Source organism: Caenorhabditis elegans, chromosome V, assembly GCF_000002985.6.
Source record: "Caenorhabditis elegans chromosome V".
Taxonomy (NCBI): domain Eukaryota; kingdom Metazoa; phylum Nematoda; class Chromadorea; order Rhabditida; family Rhabditidae; genus Caenorhabditis; species Caenorhabditis elegans.
Window position 1 is genome coordinate 7,602,006 of NC_003283.11, and position 16,112 is coordinate 7,618,117.

General features: G+C 34.8%; 5 protein-coding genes across 5 annotated transcripts; 3 read left to right on the forward strand and 2 right to left on the reverse strand.

The window, feature by feature from the left end:
* Window positions 1–250: 250 nt before the first annotated feature.
* C50E3.11 (uncharacterized protein) lies at window positions 251–1,481 on the reverse strand. Its single transcript, NM_072563.6, has 3 exons — window positions 1,429–1,481; window positions 1,237–1,377; window positions 251–857 (listed from the first exon to the last, which is right to left on the reverse strand). Exons 1-3 carry the CDS (start codon window positions 1,465–1,467, stop codon window positions 603–605), a joined length of 435 nt encoding a protein of 144 aa, NP_504964.2. The 5' UTR covers window positions 1,468–1,481; the 3' UTR covers window positions 251–602.
* Window positions 1,482–1,729: 248 nt separating this feature from the next.
* Window positions 1,730–7,743, reverse strand: folt-3 (Folate-like transporter 3). The gene is made up of 6 exons (NM_001047632.4): window positions 7,602–7,743; window positions 7,398–7,556; window positions 7,262–7,353; window positions 2,471–2,840; window positions 1,949–2,368; window positions 1,730–1,902 (listed from the first exon to the last, which is right to left on the reverse strand). The coding sequence occupies exons 1-6, from the start codon at window positions 7,731–7,733 to the stop codon at window positions 1,801–1,803; spliced, it is 1,275 nt and encodes a 424-aa protein (NP_001041097.2). The 5' UTR covers window positions 7,734–7,743; the 3' UTR covers window positions 1,730–1,800.
* clec-213 (C-type LECtin) lies at window positions 3,153–5,206 on the forward strand (the record flags this gene model as incomplete). Its single annotated transcript, NM_001356704.1, has 7 exons — window positions 3,153–3,395; window positions 3,444–3,542; window positions 3,943–4,068; window positions 4,431–4,557; window positions 4,659–4,777; window positions 4,819–4,968; window positions 5,021–5,206. 7 exons carry the CDS (start codon window positions 3,153–3,155, stop codon window positions 5,204–5,206), a joined length of 1,050 nt encoding a protein of 349 aa, NP_001343642.1.
* A 621-nt stretch (window positions 7,744–8,364) lies between the features above and the next one.
* Window positions 8,365–9,900, forward strand: clec-214 (C-type lectin domain-containing protein; the record flags this gene model as incomplete). Its single annotated transcript, NM_001356705.1, has 7 exons — window positions 8,365–8,604; window positions 8,647–8,748; window positions 8,794–8,919; window positions 9,091–9,208; window positions 9,260–9,384; window positions 9,484–9,638; window positions 9,813–9,900. 7 exons carry the CDS (start codon window positions 8,365–8,367, stop codon window positions 9,898–9,900), a joined length of 954 nt encoding a protein of 317 aa, NP_001343641.1.
* Window positions 9,901–10,338: 438 nt separating this feature from the next.
* clec-215 (PAN-3 domain-containing protein) lies at window positions 10,339–13,643 on the forward strand (the record flags this gene model as incomplete). Its single annotated transcript, NM_001356706.1, has 7 exons — window positions 10,339–10,581; window positions 12,265–12,366; window positions 12,411–12,536; window positions 12,973–13,102; window positions 13,137–13,261; window positions 13,313–13,461; window positions 13,583–13,643. The coding sequence occupies 7 exons, from the start codon at window positions 10,339–10,341 to the stop codon at window positions 13,641–13,643; spliced, it is 936 nt and encodes a 311-aa protein (NP_001343644.1).
* Window positions 13,644–16,112: the final 2,469 nt, after the last annotated feature.

Sequence of the window (16,112 nt, forward strand, 5' to 3'; positions counted from 1 at the left end):
CTACCCATTTAATAATAATCAGTCTTCCAATCTTAAATTCCAAAAAAAAGAAAAACTTGAAATGCCCTTTTGCAATTTGTATGTCATATTTTTCGAAATTCTGTTTTTAATTTTAGTTCACCAATGAAAAAAAAATACGCGGGCCAGATTTTAGAGCTTCGAAGTTGCAACTTCTTCAATAACTTCGCCATTAATCCTTTGTGCTCAGTGAAACGAAAGACATTTAGAATATGCTTGACAATTAGATTAGACTGTTGAAACGTTTCACTTTTAAAGCTACAAAGAGGAATGGGAACATTACATGACAAATTAAATAAGCTTCAAATTTGAATAATGGTAAATGTCACAGCACAATGTGAAGTTAAAAATGGATGATGAGAATACGTTCGAGGAAGGAAGAGTCAAGTATTATAAAATATACAAAATTTAGGCTACAGTTGGCCGGCCTGTGGAGATTGACGGGATTTTCGCACTGGGACCATCCTCCTCGTCATCGTCTTTTCTATTGTTCTTGCGCTTCAAATTGTTTTTTGGCGGTTTTTCAATATTTGCAGTTCCAGTTTTGTCATCAGTCACATAATCAGAATCCGCATCCGTAGATTTTACTTTGACTCGAGCCGGTCTCGGTTGATCTTCACGTTCCGGCGAGAAAGAGAAATCTCGAATGGCTGAAAATCCTTGAAAAAGCACTCCTCTGTGGGACATCTCAAATGGCCGTAGAGTATGTAACAAATTCCTTCGAAATCGATCAACTTCTTCTTGGCGTTGGGGACCAGGCAGATTTGCAGGATACACGGGAATTGGAAGTCGTACATTAAAGGTTTGCGGTCGAGCCAGTGGGATACGGTGGGTTCAAGCTGAAACAATTCTCAGAATCAATATAATAAGTTGGAAAACATATTTTAGTTGGCCAATACTAAACTTTTTATTTTTTATTCAGGAAAGTTTATGAAACACTTATTAGAAAAGTGAATATTCCATAGTAGACCAGCAAGTTTCAAGTCATTTGTGTCTACCTCCCGTCTGCCAGCCTACCAAGCAAACGCGTTTCACGGCTTGTAAGCAGGGACGCCAGGGAGGTTCTTTGTTCTACGAGGAAAATTACAAGTTAGAAGCATATCAGTTTCTCTACAGATGCAACTTTTGAGAAAATTACCGAGTTTACTCTTTTCACGGCCATACCACAAAATTATTTTTCGCATTATACCAGAAAAAAACTTTAAAAAATTAACATACCTCCATTCGGTGCACCCAGTGTGGCTCCGCCACTCTGTCCATACGACGCTGCCGGTCGCCAAGTACTTGCTGTCTCTGTGCTTCTTGCTCCGGATCCACCTCTCGTTGATGACGTGGCGCGAATTCATCTTCTTCGACATTCTGAAAAGGTTTTTTATTGGAAATTTTTGAAAAATAATCAGGTAAGCTTACATATTCTGTTGGTCTTTTCCCTTTTCCAGCATTCCCCATTGCTCTGCCGAATTCTGGAAAAAAAAAATCAAAGTTTAACCACAAAAACGGAGAAAAAAACGTTGGAAAAGTAACATAACCTGAAAATCGCAAGAGCAGAGTACCTCTTCAGGGCAAACACCAAAAAGGAAATTCCCGCCATGTCGTTTACGGTAGATCAAATATAACTCGAAAATAATTTTTGATCTATGAAAATTGGCAATCGATTTTTTAAGTAAAAATTGAATAAAGGACGATCCGTTCTTCAATTATGCTCCGGCTAAAAATGGCATGTTTTATTAGAAATGTTTAAACTGAATAGAAAATAATAATTGTTTTATTAAAGTATGAAATTCAGTGAGATCGTTTCCTCCAAATTGTCCTAATCGCCCAAATTCCAAAAATTATGCCAAAAAGAGTAGCAACCACAATATGATACCCGGAATACACCACAAACTGAAAATGAACCGAATAAAATGTTTTTATTGAGATGGAAGTCCACCTGTGCTCGAATAGCCAGCTTCTCCGCATCTATCACTATTGCTGTAAGTATTGATTGTAGAGCCAATGCTACAAATGTATTGATTCCGAACAATAACCCGAACAACCGTGAATCAAGTGTGAGTGCAAGTGTTGATTGAGCAATTGTAGTGGTTAACTGATAGATAACTCGATAGATTATATAACAAATGTACAAAATTATGATTTCATGAGACTGTGACATCCAGAACAAGAGACCAGCTTGTAGCAGGGAGCCAACTGATATTAGAGCATCTCCCCATCTATTCCAATTTACATTCATCTGTCGGGTGATAAGGTCTGCAGGGATTCCGAGCAATGGAACCAAAGCTTCAGGGATACCATTATATTTATTTTCTTTTTCAGGAAGAGTTCCCCATAATGTTTGAGTGTAGTTGATAATCTGAAATTTTGGAAGTGATTCACAAATTTGAAATGCTCCGGTTGCAAACATTTTGTTGCAAAAACAAACTTGCTATGAATTGTTACAATGCTAATATCTCACCTGGTAGAAAATGCAACTCGAAAGTGCTGACCAAATGGACCACTTCAACACCAATGGGTTTTTATAAATTGTGTATAGATTCTGATGGAGCTCCACGAAAAATAGTTTCAAATAATCCGAATACTTAGCTTCACTGACTAGACTCTCCAAATCAGTAACAGATTTTTTATCTTCAAGTTTCTTCTGATAAGCATTTCTCCATGGCACATGGGGAAGGATGGCGGCCAAAAATACTGCAAAGGTCATTGAAACCAAATTGATAATATTCAGTGTCATGTAGTCGGCCCAGTTGAGTCCAATAAGAAGTTGAGCCAATGTATAGGCAAGAAATCTTCCAACTAGGAGAGCAGCTCGGGTGTACGCTGTAGCTCTGAAATGCGAAAAAAATTTCTAAAAAAGGTTTTGCATAAATTCTGTTTTATTTTCTCATAATTTCTAGCATGTTTTGTATGCCTACATGCCTTATAGCTTTTTCGTAATTTTTAAACAACATTCTGTCTCTCATTTTTTGAAAACTAGGAACTTCGTCCCACTTGAATGCTCACTTCCTTGAGTGGCTTTTCAGAGAATGCGAACATAATGTTCAACGAGATACTTGATGTTTCCATGGAGCTAGACTTGTGTTGTTGTGTTTGTCGGCTCAATTTCTTTAAAAGTTTCATAAACTTTTCCTGTTTGTAAAATGTTTATGATTCAATACCTATTTATTTTAACATTTCCCATAAGCTCTTCAAGCCAGCTCATAATTCTCAATATCGCTATTTCAAATAGTATTCTGACAGCCCAGATGAACACATCGGAGCAAGCAAATATGACTTTATTCTCAGGATTTGTTTCACATAATAAGTCAGAATGCTTGAAACTCGAAGTGAACACTTCCTCTACTATTTGCGCAGTGATATGTGGAAGACTTGATAGCTGCCAGGTGTCGAAACACTTGTTAGCGCAGATAAATTTTATAGACAAGTTTCAGGTTGCTTACTGGATATCTCAAAACTTATGTTATCTTTGTGAATTCGGCTCAGTAAAGATGATCACGCAGAAAACTGTATCCAGTTATGTAGCTTTGAAAGTAAGTTCAATACCAAAAAATTGATTAACACCCACAGTTCGTGAATTTATATTCTCCAAGTGTTTCAAAATGGCAATGTAAAAAACTTGTAACTAGTGTATGTGTCTATCGCATTCGACATCCGCTGCAAAGTCCCTAAACTCTTTCATGGCTGGCTGGGCCATTACTTTATTATAGGATAAATAAAGTCATGGATTGGGAATGGCGGGGAAGGAAGGGTACGAGTTCTCGTACAGTCACGTCCAGTACTAAACGTTATACAGGAACCACACGACATTCATTATAATAGTTAATTATAATAGTTAATGTATATAATAGTTGGTTTAACATTATTAGAGGGGGTTTTACAGTTTCCCGTTATTTTGCTTTTGAAGGAAAAGTTATATCGATTAATCTGCAGATAACGGCTGCGTATTTACCACTGGGTCAACCCATCCAAACATGCTTAACCCCAAATATTTCACTGAGACCATGTGAAACAGGATGGGAACTTTTCCGGCGGCCTGCTGCCTTTTGGTGCCTGAAGGTTTGTGTCTTAATAAATTTTGTGATTTTTCTGAAAATTTAATTTTCAAATGTGCAGACTGTGATCATTTGTTCTCTATTCTATTGTTTTGTTTTCTTAGAAATTTGGAATATCAACAGGTGTGCAAACACCAGAACTAAGATTTATAACTAACAAGTTATAAATCTTAGTTCTGGTGTTTTTGCACACTTGTTGATATTCCAAATTTCTATTTTTACATTTTAATTCGTTAGATTGTTGACCATGTAGCAGGAAAATTATAAGTAGAATTGTATTTGTATCGGCACCGGGCAGGTATGTAGTCGGCTTCTAGACATACACAAAGACATTTTTAATGATGTTTCTAAATTCCGAAATTTCAGCTAGTCAATAAACCAATTAATAAAACACTTGACACTTTCGACCAAAAAACGGCTGTCGGTTTGTGCAATGAACATAATTCCAAAATTAGTGGAGCTGAAACTATAGCAGAATTGACTTATATTATTGGTGGGTTCATTAATGTTATAAAGTGTTAAAATTGAATTTGAAAAAAATCCATAAAAAATATCGAAACACATTAAAAATGCCCCTCAAAAATTGTTTTGAAGATAAAGCATTTTCGCAAAAAAACAACGTCAGTAAATCGGAGCAGTGGGGAGTTTGGTTTGATGGAACAAGAAAAACGAAGTGTGGACCTAGTGAGTTAACTCAATGCAATTCACTGAAGGTATTTAATAAAATAGTTTTTTTTTGAATTTAAGTTTTCAGGGATTTAAATTTAATGATAAAACATTAGTTTCTAAATCAGGATACCTATTTAGCGAAGGCGAACCAAACAATAAAAACGGAACCCAGAAATGCATCGTTTTAAGGATTGGCAATGTTTCCACTGCACACAATCATGGAACGCTTGATGACGTACCGTATGTCATTCGAAAAAGTAAAACTATTTTAATTTCTAGAATTTCAGGTGCTCACTATCAGCAGAAGAAAAATATTTAAAGAAACTAGTTCTATGCGGAAAATTAGCCAAGTGGACGAAAAGCAAACTGAATTGATCACGAACTTGGCAAAAACTTGGTGGTTTATTTATCTATTCATAATGGTGTTTAAACAGAAAATAAATGTTTACATACGTTACGTCACATATAGATAGTTCTGAAAACTTTTCTGTTTTTTTTAACATTTCAAGTTAGAGACAAAACTTATTATCAATGATGGTACAAAAATATTATGAGTATGAACTACAGATTGTTTTTCCAAACTTCTCTGACTACGTAACCGCTGAATTATAAGTTTCCTTAAATTCCATGCGCACATAATTCAACATTTTTTTAAGACCATTTTTTATGAGAAAGGTTTTTAATATTGAAACAAATCCAAAAAATGCACTGAGGGCATCACATGATCAAATACTTTTCTCGCCGGTTCATTAGCCATGTCAATTTGATATATGGAAGTGCCCACTGTGTCAGATTTTTCTTTGGTGTGGAAATTTGCTTTATTTTCTCAAAATGCTTGTGCTCATTTGCAGCACATTTTTATTTCTTATAAAATTATGCTTCACCTCAATAGTATCTCTCAACATCTCATTGACTCCCGAAATCCAGTCTTTGTTAACAAATAACACGCAAAAGAGTGCCATGAACTTTTTCCATGGAACAATACAAAACAAAATTGAATGCTCAAATTTTTTCTACGCCAGTCAATGCAACTGTGTGTGCACTTATTTGCGGAAAATCAGTTGCTTGTCAGGTAAATCATTTGAAATTTGAGAGCAAATCTAAGAAGATCAAAACTGAACAGGTTGCTTACTGGAAGCCAACAAATACCTCTTGCAACTTTTGCGAATATGGATCTGTAACAATGGTAACCCGGAGTAATCTAACAAGTGATTATGTTGCTGTGAAAGTAAGGCACACTTGAAATAGAAAAAATAGTGAGTTTTACTTCAGAGAACTGATCCATCTATCTCCATAGACAAGCAAACCTGCCCTACTTATAATTTCACGCTGAAAACATGCGAACCTGGGTGGAAGTTTTTCTTCCGCCAGAAGGCATTTTATTGTCTTAAGGTTTGCATTGGACTATTTCCTTTTAAGCTAAAAGTTAATACAAACTACTATTTTAGCTGCTAAACTTAACAGCATTTGCAAATTTCAACCGATCCAATGCTATTGCCTTATGTGGTTCTTACAACTCAATGCTTAGCGGACTAGAATCTGAAGCGGAACGACTATATGTTACTGGTATTTGCATTAGTTCTCTTACAATTAGGCTATCATAAAAAAAAATCACAGATGCAGCTTGGAACTTGAGAAACAAAACCAGAACTGGTGAAAAGAACTTGGATTGGTGGGGAGTCTGGATTGACGGTGAAAGATATCCAAGCTGTTATAACAATACTAGTCAGAATTGTAGCTCAATGGAGGTATTGTTGTTTTAGTTGATATCGATTAAAACTAATGCTAGTTTAGGGATTTTCGTTCAAAGATTCGACTCTTCAATTAAAAACTGGATACAAGTGGTATAATGGTGCACCAGGCAGCACTTCTGATTCGGGGAATAACTGCATCCAGTTAATAATTCGTCCCGAAACTGCGGCTAATGAGACTGGATTAGTTTTAGGCTCAGGGTATGGAAGTGGAACGTTGCTGCAAGTTTATTGTTTTAAAAGATCTAAAACCTCTTAAATTATTGGTTTCCGGTTTTCCAAAGAAGGAAAACATTTTGTAGTAAATTTCAAAAAAAAAGTTATATTTTATCTTTAAAAACCGACAAATCAACGAAATCCTTGAAGTTACTCTTTTCTCTGTCCTATAATACATCATCAAGTTTTTTCTGCTTACAGATGTGAAGACTACACAATGTTGTGGAAGAAGCTGGTTCTATGTGGAAAGAAAGCTGCTTAATTTTATTTTTCGAATTATTTTTTCACGTACAAATGAAATATGTATAAAGTTTTAGCAACTGTGCAAAATGTAAATATATGGCTCTGAATACGAGAACAACAACAAGTGTTATGTACTACTTGATTGTAAGGGGTGGAAAATTTTCCAACATCTTTATGGGAAAACTACGAATTCAGCGATCAAAAACCTCTGTATGTAGATTTAATTTGAATTTGATTTTTCAAAAATTCAAAATGGCAAAAAAAACATATGTGCTCACTATTTAACGATAACTCAATGAATCAATAAACAATACTCACGACTTATAATCTTCCTTTGGAACTTTTACATAAATATATGCGAAATACGCTATTTCCGTAGCCGTCGCCCATCCGTAAAACAATTCCAGAAGCTGCAATGAGCTGATTAACTTCGTATTTTAAAAGATTTGCTCACCTGCATACACCACACAGACCTTCCAAATACAAAAATCATCCAGCAAGCAAAATATGATAAAGCCTCAATGATCAGTATTGGCTTGTACAAAAGCACATCTGTCAGCAAAAATGATGGTATTAATGCAACCAAGTAACTGTATGTCCAAATGGGGTAAACCTTTGAAAACTGGATGTCATTTCAGTTTGATATAGTTCGAAATACCTCACTGTTGAGAGTGTGCTCACTGATATTGAGCACAGTGTGCTGATACTCGTACATGTATGGTTCAGTCGGACGGAATTCCTTGACAGCTCCATATAAGCAGATTAGGATCATCACCTTCCATTGACCCATTTTTACCCTGAAATTCAAAAGTGCCAATAATCCGAAGTGCACACAATTAATTGTTTTTTTTTAATAAAAAACAATTTTGTGGTGAGAAAACCAGAATATGGCGAGTGCGTAATCAACATCCCTGCTTCTTCTGACGCCAACTAAGATAGTTTAGGAAAGTATCTAACAATAAATATTTGTAAAACAAAAACAAAACCAAGACAAAACCGCAGAATAACAGTTTTTAGGGGTTTTATAGGCAGCCGCCCGGAGCGACCAAACTTTCTTATCATTATTTATAAATTTAATTTAATCAGCAAATCAAACAAATAAAGGTTTCTTTGCACTTTTTGTTGATAGTGTTCTAGTGTGAAATGAGTTTTGTAGTGGGGCATCGTTGATAGAAAATCACAAAGTAATCTATTTTCATGATTTCCCAAATTGTGATGACCTTCTTGAAAATGTATATATAAAAAAAAACATTACTTAATTTTAAAAATACTGTATCATATTTGACGTCACTTTTGAGTCCAAAAACTTAAATTCTTGAAGTCAGTAATATTTTATGTACTTTTAATGTCCACTTAAGTTGCCATAGTTTCATTTTTCTGGCTTGTAAAACTCCGAGCACAACGATTTCCTTACTCCAAATATGTGGACGCTTTATGTTTTTCTTATATGCTTCTATTCCATTTCATGCTTAACCGATTTAGACATTTTAAACGTTGCACTAGAAAATAACATTTTGGTCTTTCCCTCAAATATCAGTGAAGCGTCTGGAATGACCCTTTTTCATGGAAGAATAGAAACAAAGTCGGAATGCCGGAAAGTGAATGCAACTATAAATTCGACGCTCTGCACTGTCATATGTGGAAAGCTCGAAGCTTGCCAAGTTAGTTATTTATTTCTAAAACTCTTGTATTATGTTTGGCAGGTTGCTCTCTGGACATCAGCAATGTTTTGTGATATATGTGAGTATGGATCTGTAACTATGGTCGTGCAAGAGAAAACAAATGACAACGTTGTGGCATTAAAAGTGATTTTCAACTTGTGATTGTTCGCAAATGACTAAATTTTTCAGAGAAATTCTTCAAGTACTATTTTGAGAGAACCCATTGACAAATGCCCTGCTCCAAGCATTACATTAAGTCAATGTGAGGAAGGATGGAAATTGTTTTTGCGATACAATGCGTACTATTGTCTGAAGGTATGTATTATTCATAATTACATTTCATTTGACATTTGAGGAGCTGCTTTTGTTTAAAATTTTATAGAAACATGGAATGTGATAGAAGATGATCGAAATCCAACACGAACCAGTTGTGACGCATTTCCAATTGACTATTATTGATCTGTTAAATAGTTACTGTCTTTCCAGGTCATTAACGGTGATCAATTCCAAAACATAACTCAATCGGAAGGCGTCCAGCTATGCTTGAACAATAATTCCAATATCAGCGGCCTGGAATCAGATAGGGAACGGCTCTATGTTTTTGGTGAACACTGTTTTCAGAATAACGTAGAAGTATCACGATTTTAAGGATAAGCGATGACAATTTGGAACTCGTTAAATAAATCGAAACAAGAAAAATGGGGATGGGGTGTTTGGATTGATGGGATGAGAAATAAACCTTGCAATATGCAAAAAAATGAAACATGCAACTTAATGGAGGTAAATTTATTTTTCCGTATTTATATCACCAGATGTATTTGTTTCTAAACATAAAACTACTGATTGTGAAGTTCTAAAGATTAAAAACTTTTTGTTAAGGGATTTAACTTTACTGATGCCACTCTATATCACAAAGATGGTTACATATGGAATGAGGGCGAACCAAACGGATATAATGGAAATCAAAATTGTGTCTATATGAGCCTTCCTACTGATTCGGGCGACTCTCGTAATGGGACTCTGGACGACGCCGGGTAAGTGAGAAGATTGTAATCATGACTTTGTCTTGAAGCAAATCTAGAATCCTCGAACAAGCGTGGTTTTGCCTTGAACTCTACATAATTGGATGTAATAAGAGTACAGCAACAATTAACTAGCCAACTTGCCACCGAAATTGAACGTTTATTTCTCAAAATTATATTTTTCAGATGCGAAGAACATACCTACTTCCTCAAAAAGCTAGTTTTATGTGGAAAGAAGGCGACTCAAATTGTTACTGAAGCTATTGAAAGATAATAAAAATCATAATTGAACATTACAATATTTATTTTTTATCTTCGAAAAATAAAATTTAATTAACATACATATCAACAGTTTTCAAGTGTTTGAAAATTGACAAATTGGGAAAGGTCTGTAAAAATTCAATTTTTTTGGATACGAAATAACTCATGCTATAGCTATCTTTGAGAATATGGCTTTGTAACTTTAGTTTCTCGGGCGACAAAATAAATAAAAAATATTGTGGTACAGAGTTTCTTAAAACTTGCATAATTATCAGCAATTTCTTAAAAAATACATTTCATCTCATTTGGTCTAGTTAATGGGCCTAGAACTTAAATTCACTATTGAAAACGTCATTTTGAGTGTCATCTTAAATTAATAGAGCCTTAGAAGTTTCCATAGCTATAGTTTTTGCAGCGGTGCAAAAACTCTAGACACAATATTTCTTTTTCAATGCAAAGAATGCGGATGCTACGAGTGACTCTTTCATTATTGTGTGTAGTTCAATGTTTAGGTGATATGACAAATATGAATATTTGGCTACCAACAAATATTCTAAATTCTCTTCCAAATATTTCTACTCCATCGCAAATGACATTTTTTCGCGGTTCCATGCAAAACATATCGGAGTGTCTTACTATGAAAGTGAATTCAACTGCATGTACTGTAATTTGTGGAAAGTTCCAAACTTGTCAGGTTGAGTATTATCTCGGCAAATCACCTCGTACATCTGACGCATATTCTCGTACATTCCCCGCACATTCTCGAAAATCGGATTACACCGCTGAAGTACGAGAATATGCGGGGAATGTACGGGAATGTGCGAAGAATGTACGAATGGGGAGGTTGGAACGAAAGAAAAAACGCGTGCGCCCGCTAGGCGCTCGCAACTTCTCGAATATTCCCGTATGTCCCTGTATTTCCTCGTACGTTGCCTCCTATAAGTGTCGAACCTGCTTGTTGTGACTTCTGAATGATTATCTTACCTGTTGAGCTATGGTAGTCGCGCGATATATAAATAGTAAAGTTAAATAAGACTGTTTGGTGCGCTCATCTCTACGCAAGTGCCTGAGACACCGATTCATGCTTATCCATTAACAAATTATAGCTTCAGAAAAGACCTATTATTCCAACATGAACATTATTCGATATTTTCCTTTTTCGCCATATGTATATTATCAGAAACTGAGGTTATTCTCATTTTTTCATTCCGAAAAACAACTTTCCACCTAGCGATACTACGTGTTTCCAAAAGTACCCTAGTTGTTTTGTTTTAAAGAAATGATTAAATTAATCCAGAATTTAGGTTTTTTAATAATACGTACTCATGTGTTCACAAAAGGACCTAAATACCACTGGACTCGAAAATGTTTCCATCCAAAATAACACTGAATAACGAGTTTTCCGTAGGACGAGGTACTTAAAATTTGTGTAATTCATTATATGTTTTGTTTTAGAACATGAAAGTCTTATTTTTGCATTCATATTAATAATTTTTATAAGAAAAAACAGATACCGTATTTCCTCTATTAGTGTTGCATGCAAGACTAATTTTCAATTGGTCCGTATGGGTGCAAGACTAATAGAGACTGCAAGACTTATCTTTGAAGATGCAGCCTTGGAAAAGTTACCAATTTTTGTTGAAAAGTCAACTTTATACCGTTTAAATCACGAGAGACTCACTATTTTCCAATACTTCATCACCTATTTTAACACTTTTGAGTTTAACTTATCCAAATAATTACAAACTTTTTGAAGTTTCCTCATAGTTTTGCTGGTCTGGCAAAAATGGGGTGTAAGACTATTAGAGCTTGCAATACTTATAAAGGCTGCAAGACAATAGAGGAAATACGGTAGATCTTCAGGAAAATAGGAGAAATTTGAAAATACTACTATTACCAAATACTTTTTTTGTCTATGTCGATACAAAAATTAAATATGTACATATAATTAATTTTTTCAAAAGCATAATTTTGCAAGCGAATATTTTACAATTTAAACAATTTTGTATATCTTTCTTTGACAAAACTAAATATTCAGCTGTAACATAACATTAGTAGAAACAAGATAAATTACGACTGTCAATACTTCACGATATATTTTCATGTTTGAAAAAATCAGTTTTAAGATTATTTGTAAGTTGTTTCACAGTAAAGAGGCAAAAATTGGATTAAATTAAATTAATTTTTTCGAAAATTCACACGCTCTCCTCTCTTCAAGCCACTTCTTCTCTAGAGTCTCTCGAAACGTGTAGTCTCTCAGCGCAATATACGAAAATATACGGGAATGTGCGAGGAATGTACGAGAAAGTGCGGGGAATGTACGAGGCGAATTGCCGAGTAACTACACATTTGTTCAAGATAATATGCTTTCTGATAGGTAGCATTTTGGATACCAAACAATACATGCTATCTTTGCGAGTATGGGTCTGTGTCTTTGGTGTCTCGAATCAGAACAAGTAAAAACTATGTGGCTTTGAAGGTATTTATGGTTTATATCTAACATTTTTTAAATTAATTTTTAAGAGATCCTCACCAAACCCATTTATAAGAGAGCCACTTGGTACGTGCCCAACTCCAAATTTGAGACTGAAAACTTGCGCAAAAGGTTGGAAGTTTGCCTTGCGTTACAATGCGTCATATTGTCTGAAGGTACTAGTTAAGACATACCTTTCAAAAATACTGACTGTAACTTAGTGAAATTGTATAATGCCGTATAGTGTATAGTGAAATTGTATAATGCCCAGCACCGGTAAAAAATACAGAAAATCTCACATGAAGTAGACACTTAAATCGCTAGAAATCTCATATTTACTAAGCGGCCGAGAAGGTAAAAAAGCTCGGCCACCCGCATAACATGGGCTTTGAGGGTTATTTGTCTTCCACAGAAATGATTCTGTAGTAAAAAACCAAGTTCATTGGTCTTTCATTTTCTAGACCACTTTTTAAAATAATTTTATTTGGATTTAAAAACAGAATAAAAAAAAACGATTTCAAATAATTCAGAAAATATGCGCATGTTGTCTGCGGTTTTCATCACAGTTAAAAAAAAAACAGATAATTGTAGTCCCAATGAAATATATTTCAGATAATTTACGATGAACTTGCTACGGGTGCGCTTCAGGACTTTATTCAAGCAAAAGCAGAACAACTCTGCATAAATATAAATTCAACACTGAGTGGACTAGAGTCTGAAGCAGAAAGGATATATGTTGTTGGTAAGGAAACTTATTGAATCACATAATATTCTAGTAATTGAAGATCAAGCTGTTGCAATCAGAAATGAAAGATCAATAGATTCTAGATGGGGTGTGTGGATTGATGGTAAACATCAATCAAGTTGCCCTACAACTGCTACAGGTTGTGATTTGACAAAGGTTTGGCAAAAAACCCAATGAAAACAACTATATTGAAAATTGTCCGTCCAGAACTTTTCGTTTCGCGATACTACCCTACACTTCAAAGCTGGATACAAATGGGCCACTGGAGAACCAAATGGAGCGGGAAGAAAATTTTGTTGTGCCTACGTGTACATCACACCAAATGTGCAATATCACGGGATGGTTGATGATACTATGTATGTTTATTTATAAATTTTTTGGCAGAGTTTGTCAATGGAAGAAAAGATGTAGTAAAAATTATTTCTTGCCAGTTTTTGTTGGAAACAAAACTACAGTGAGTTAAATTGAAACTTTCAGGTGTTATGACCTTACTATCTACTTGAAAAAGCTGGCTTTATGTGGAAAACTGGCAACATAACCTTTGTCTACATATATGTGTTGAAACATGAGTTAAATGCAATAAATACCTTGAAGAATATATATTTTGTATTAAAATTGATAAGAAAATTAATTTAAGCTGGATAAAGTTAGATGTTCTTATATGCTTTTTTGTTGGTTTTTTCTCACTTGATTTATTTTGGACAAACCAATATTTCGTGTCAGTTTGATGTAGTAAGGTCCTCAAGTTGCCATAGTTGTATAAAATCTGGTATGCAGTGACACCAACCACAACTCTATTTTTGTTCTGAACAATGTGGATGCTTAGAAGTTTTCTTTCTCTACTATGTATTGTTCAGGTGTTTAAGTGTTCAAGCATAAGTGATTATACTGATATGGAGAAATGGTTGTCTGAGAATATTCGAGTTTATTTATCAGGTATTTCTGAAACATCGGAAATGACACTTTTTCATGGGTCAATGCAAAACAAATCAGAATGCGTGAATCTTAACATACAAATAAATTCAACTCTATGCTCGGTTATTTGCGGAAAATACGAAAATTGTCAGGTTCAGAATTGGTTTTTATACTTGTAATGAATAGATTTTGTTTGATAGGTAGCTTTTTGGAAACCGGATAACTCCTGCTACCTTTGCGATTATGGATCTGTGTTTTCTGTTTCTCAAGACAAAACTAGTTTAAACTATGTGGCGTTAAAGGTACGATTTTTTAAAGCCAACATGTTTATTTCCTTGTACCGGTTTTTTCAGAGAAGCTCACCAAACCCACTATTGGGAGAACCTGTTAAAAATTGTCCAGCTCCAAATTTGTCACTGAAGACCTGCGAGGAAGGCTGGAAGTTCACCTTGAGATACAATGCAGCTTATTGTTTGAAGGTATTATTTTTAATTCTAAAACAAACGTGTGCGGAACTGCACTGAAGAATTGTAGCGCTCATTTGTAGTACTACTGTGATGTCGAGAAATATTTTTCTTCATTTTTATGGTGTCATACTCCGTACACCCCATATAGTTAGTCATACACTCGATTCAGTTTATATGAGCGTTAATATTTTCATGGAGCTTCTTTTACCTTAGAATAAAGCCCATGACTACTGCTTTCCACAAACCATGCTTCAGGAACATGTTGTTGAATTTAATTGATTATACGAATAATCAATTCCAGGTAGTCTACGAGCAACTGGCTACCGGTGAGATCCAAAATTTAACTCAGGGACGGGGTGCTCGGTTATGCAGCAACATACGTTATAATGGTAACCTAAGTGGCCTTGAATCGGAAGAGGAAAGAGTCATCGAGCTGTGGAAATCAAAAAAGAAAAGTTGAAGGATTCTGAAAAATGGGGCATGTGGATTGATGGCAAACATAATGTGAATTGTTCAAATATAACAGCTCCTGATTGTGATATTAAAAAGGTTTACCGAACAAAAAGAACTTAAAACAAAAAATAACAACAAAATACATTGTCCAGGGACTATATTTTGACGACGACACTCTCCATTTTAAAGCTGGATACAACTGGGACGATGGAGAACCGAACGGAATAGGAGGACGTCGATTTTGTCTCTACTTGTACATTGAACCAGATATAAAATCAGAAATGCATGGAAAAGTCGATGACACTGCGTATGTTATGAAAAACATTCTGCAATTTCCATCAAGTTATTGTCCCAAAGCCTTCAAATTTAAAAAATAATCCAAATTCTATCCGAAGCCTTAATTTTTAAAAACAATACAGCATTTTACAGGTGCGGTGACCGCAAATTGTACAACAGAACGTTGGTTTTATGTGGAAAACCGGCATCGTGAACTGTTATTAGCAATGCATTTTTTAGTTTGATAAGTATTAGTGGAAACATTTTTTAAAATTTCGGCTAATCAAAAAATATTCTCGCGGTGTCTTCCAGTATTGCACTCTCTAATAGTTTTGCATTAACTCCTTGTCAAACTGTGACGTATTTTGGGAAATTTTTAGTAATACAATTTTTTTTCTTAACGCGAAATTAATTTAATTTTGTTAAAATTATAAATAAGTTGATATAAATGTAATCGCAAATATTTCGAATTATTGTATTCGTTAAATTTATTCATGAACTAAACATAGTTTTAGTGCTACTGTAATCCTACAGTACCCCTCCCATTTTTCTTCACGACCACAAATTTACTTGGATTTTTTTGAATTTGAATTTTAATTGTTGAATATAAACTTTTTTTCTGTTTAAAATCTCAAGTATAAAATCTCGAACACAACTCCCAAATGTTCTATTTTATGTTACATTTACGCAGTGGTTGTTGTAGTGTCCATGGAGTTTGAGAAATTAAATGGAGAAGCTTCTTGGTGGGAAGAGTTGTCGAAGTTATTCAGTTCAGTTTTCTAAGAATGTGTTTCCTATACAGGATTCTTTGGCTTTCTGGGATATCTCTCTGCTCAGGCGATTTTTCATTTTGAATATCTCGTTACCACAGGAAATTCAGAATATGTTCCCAGTTA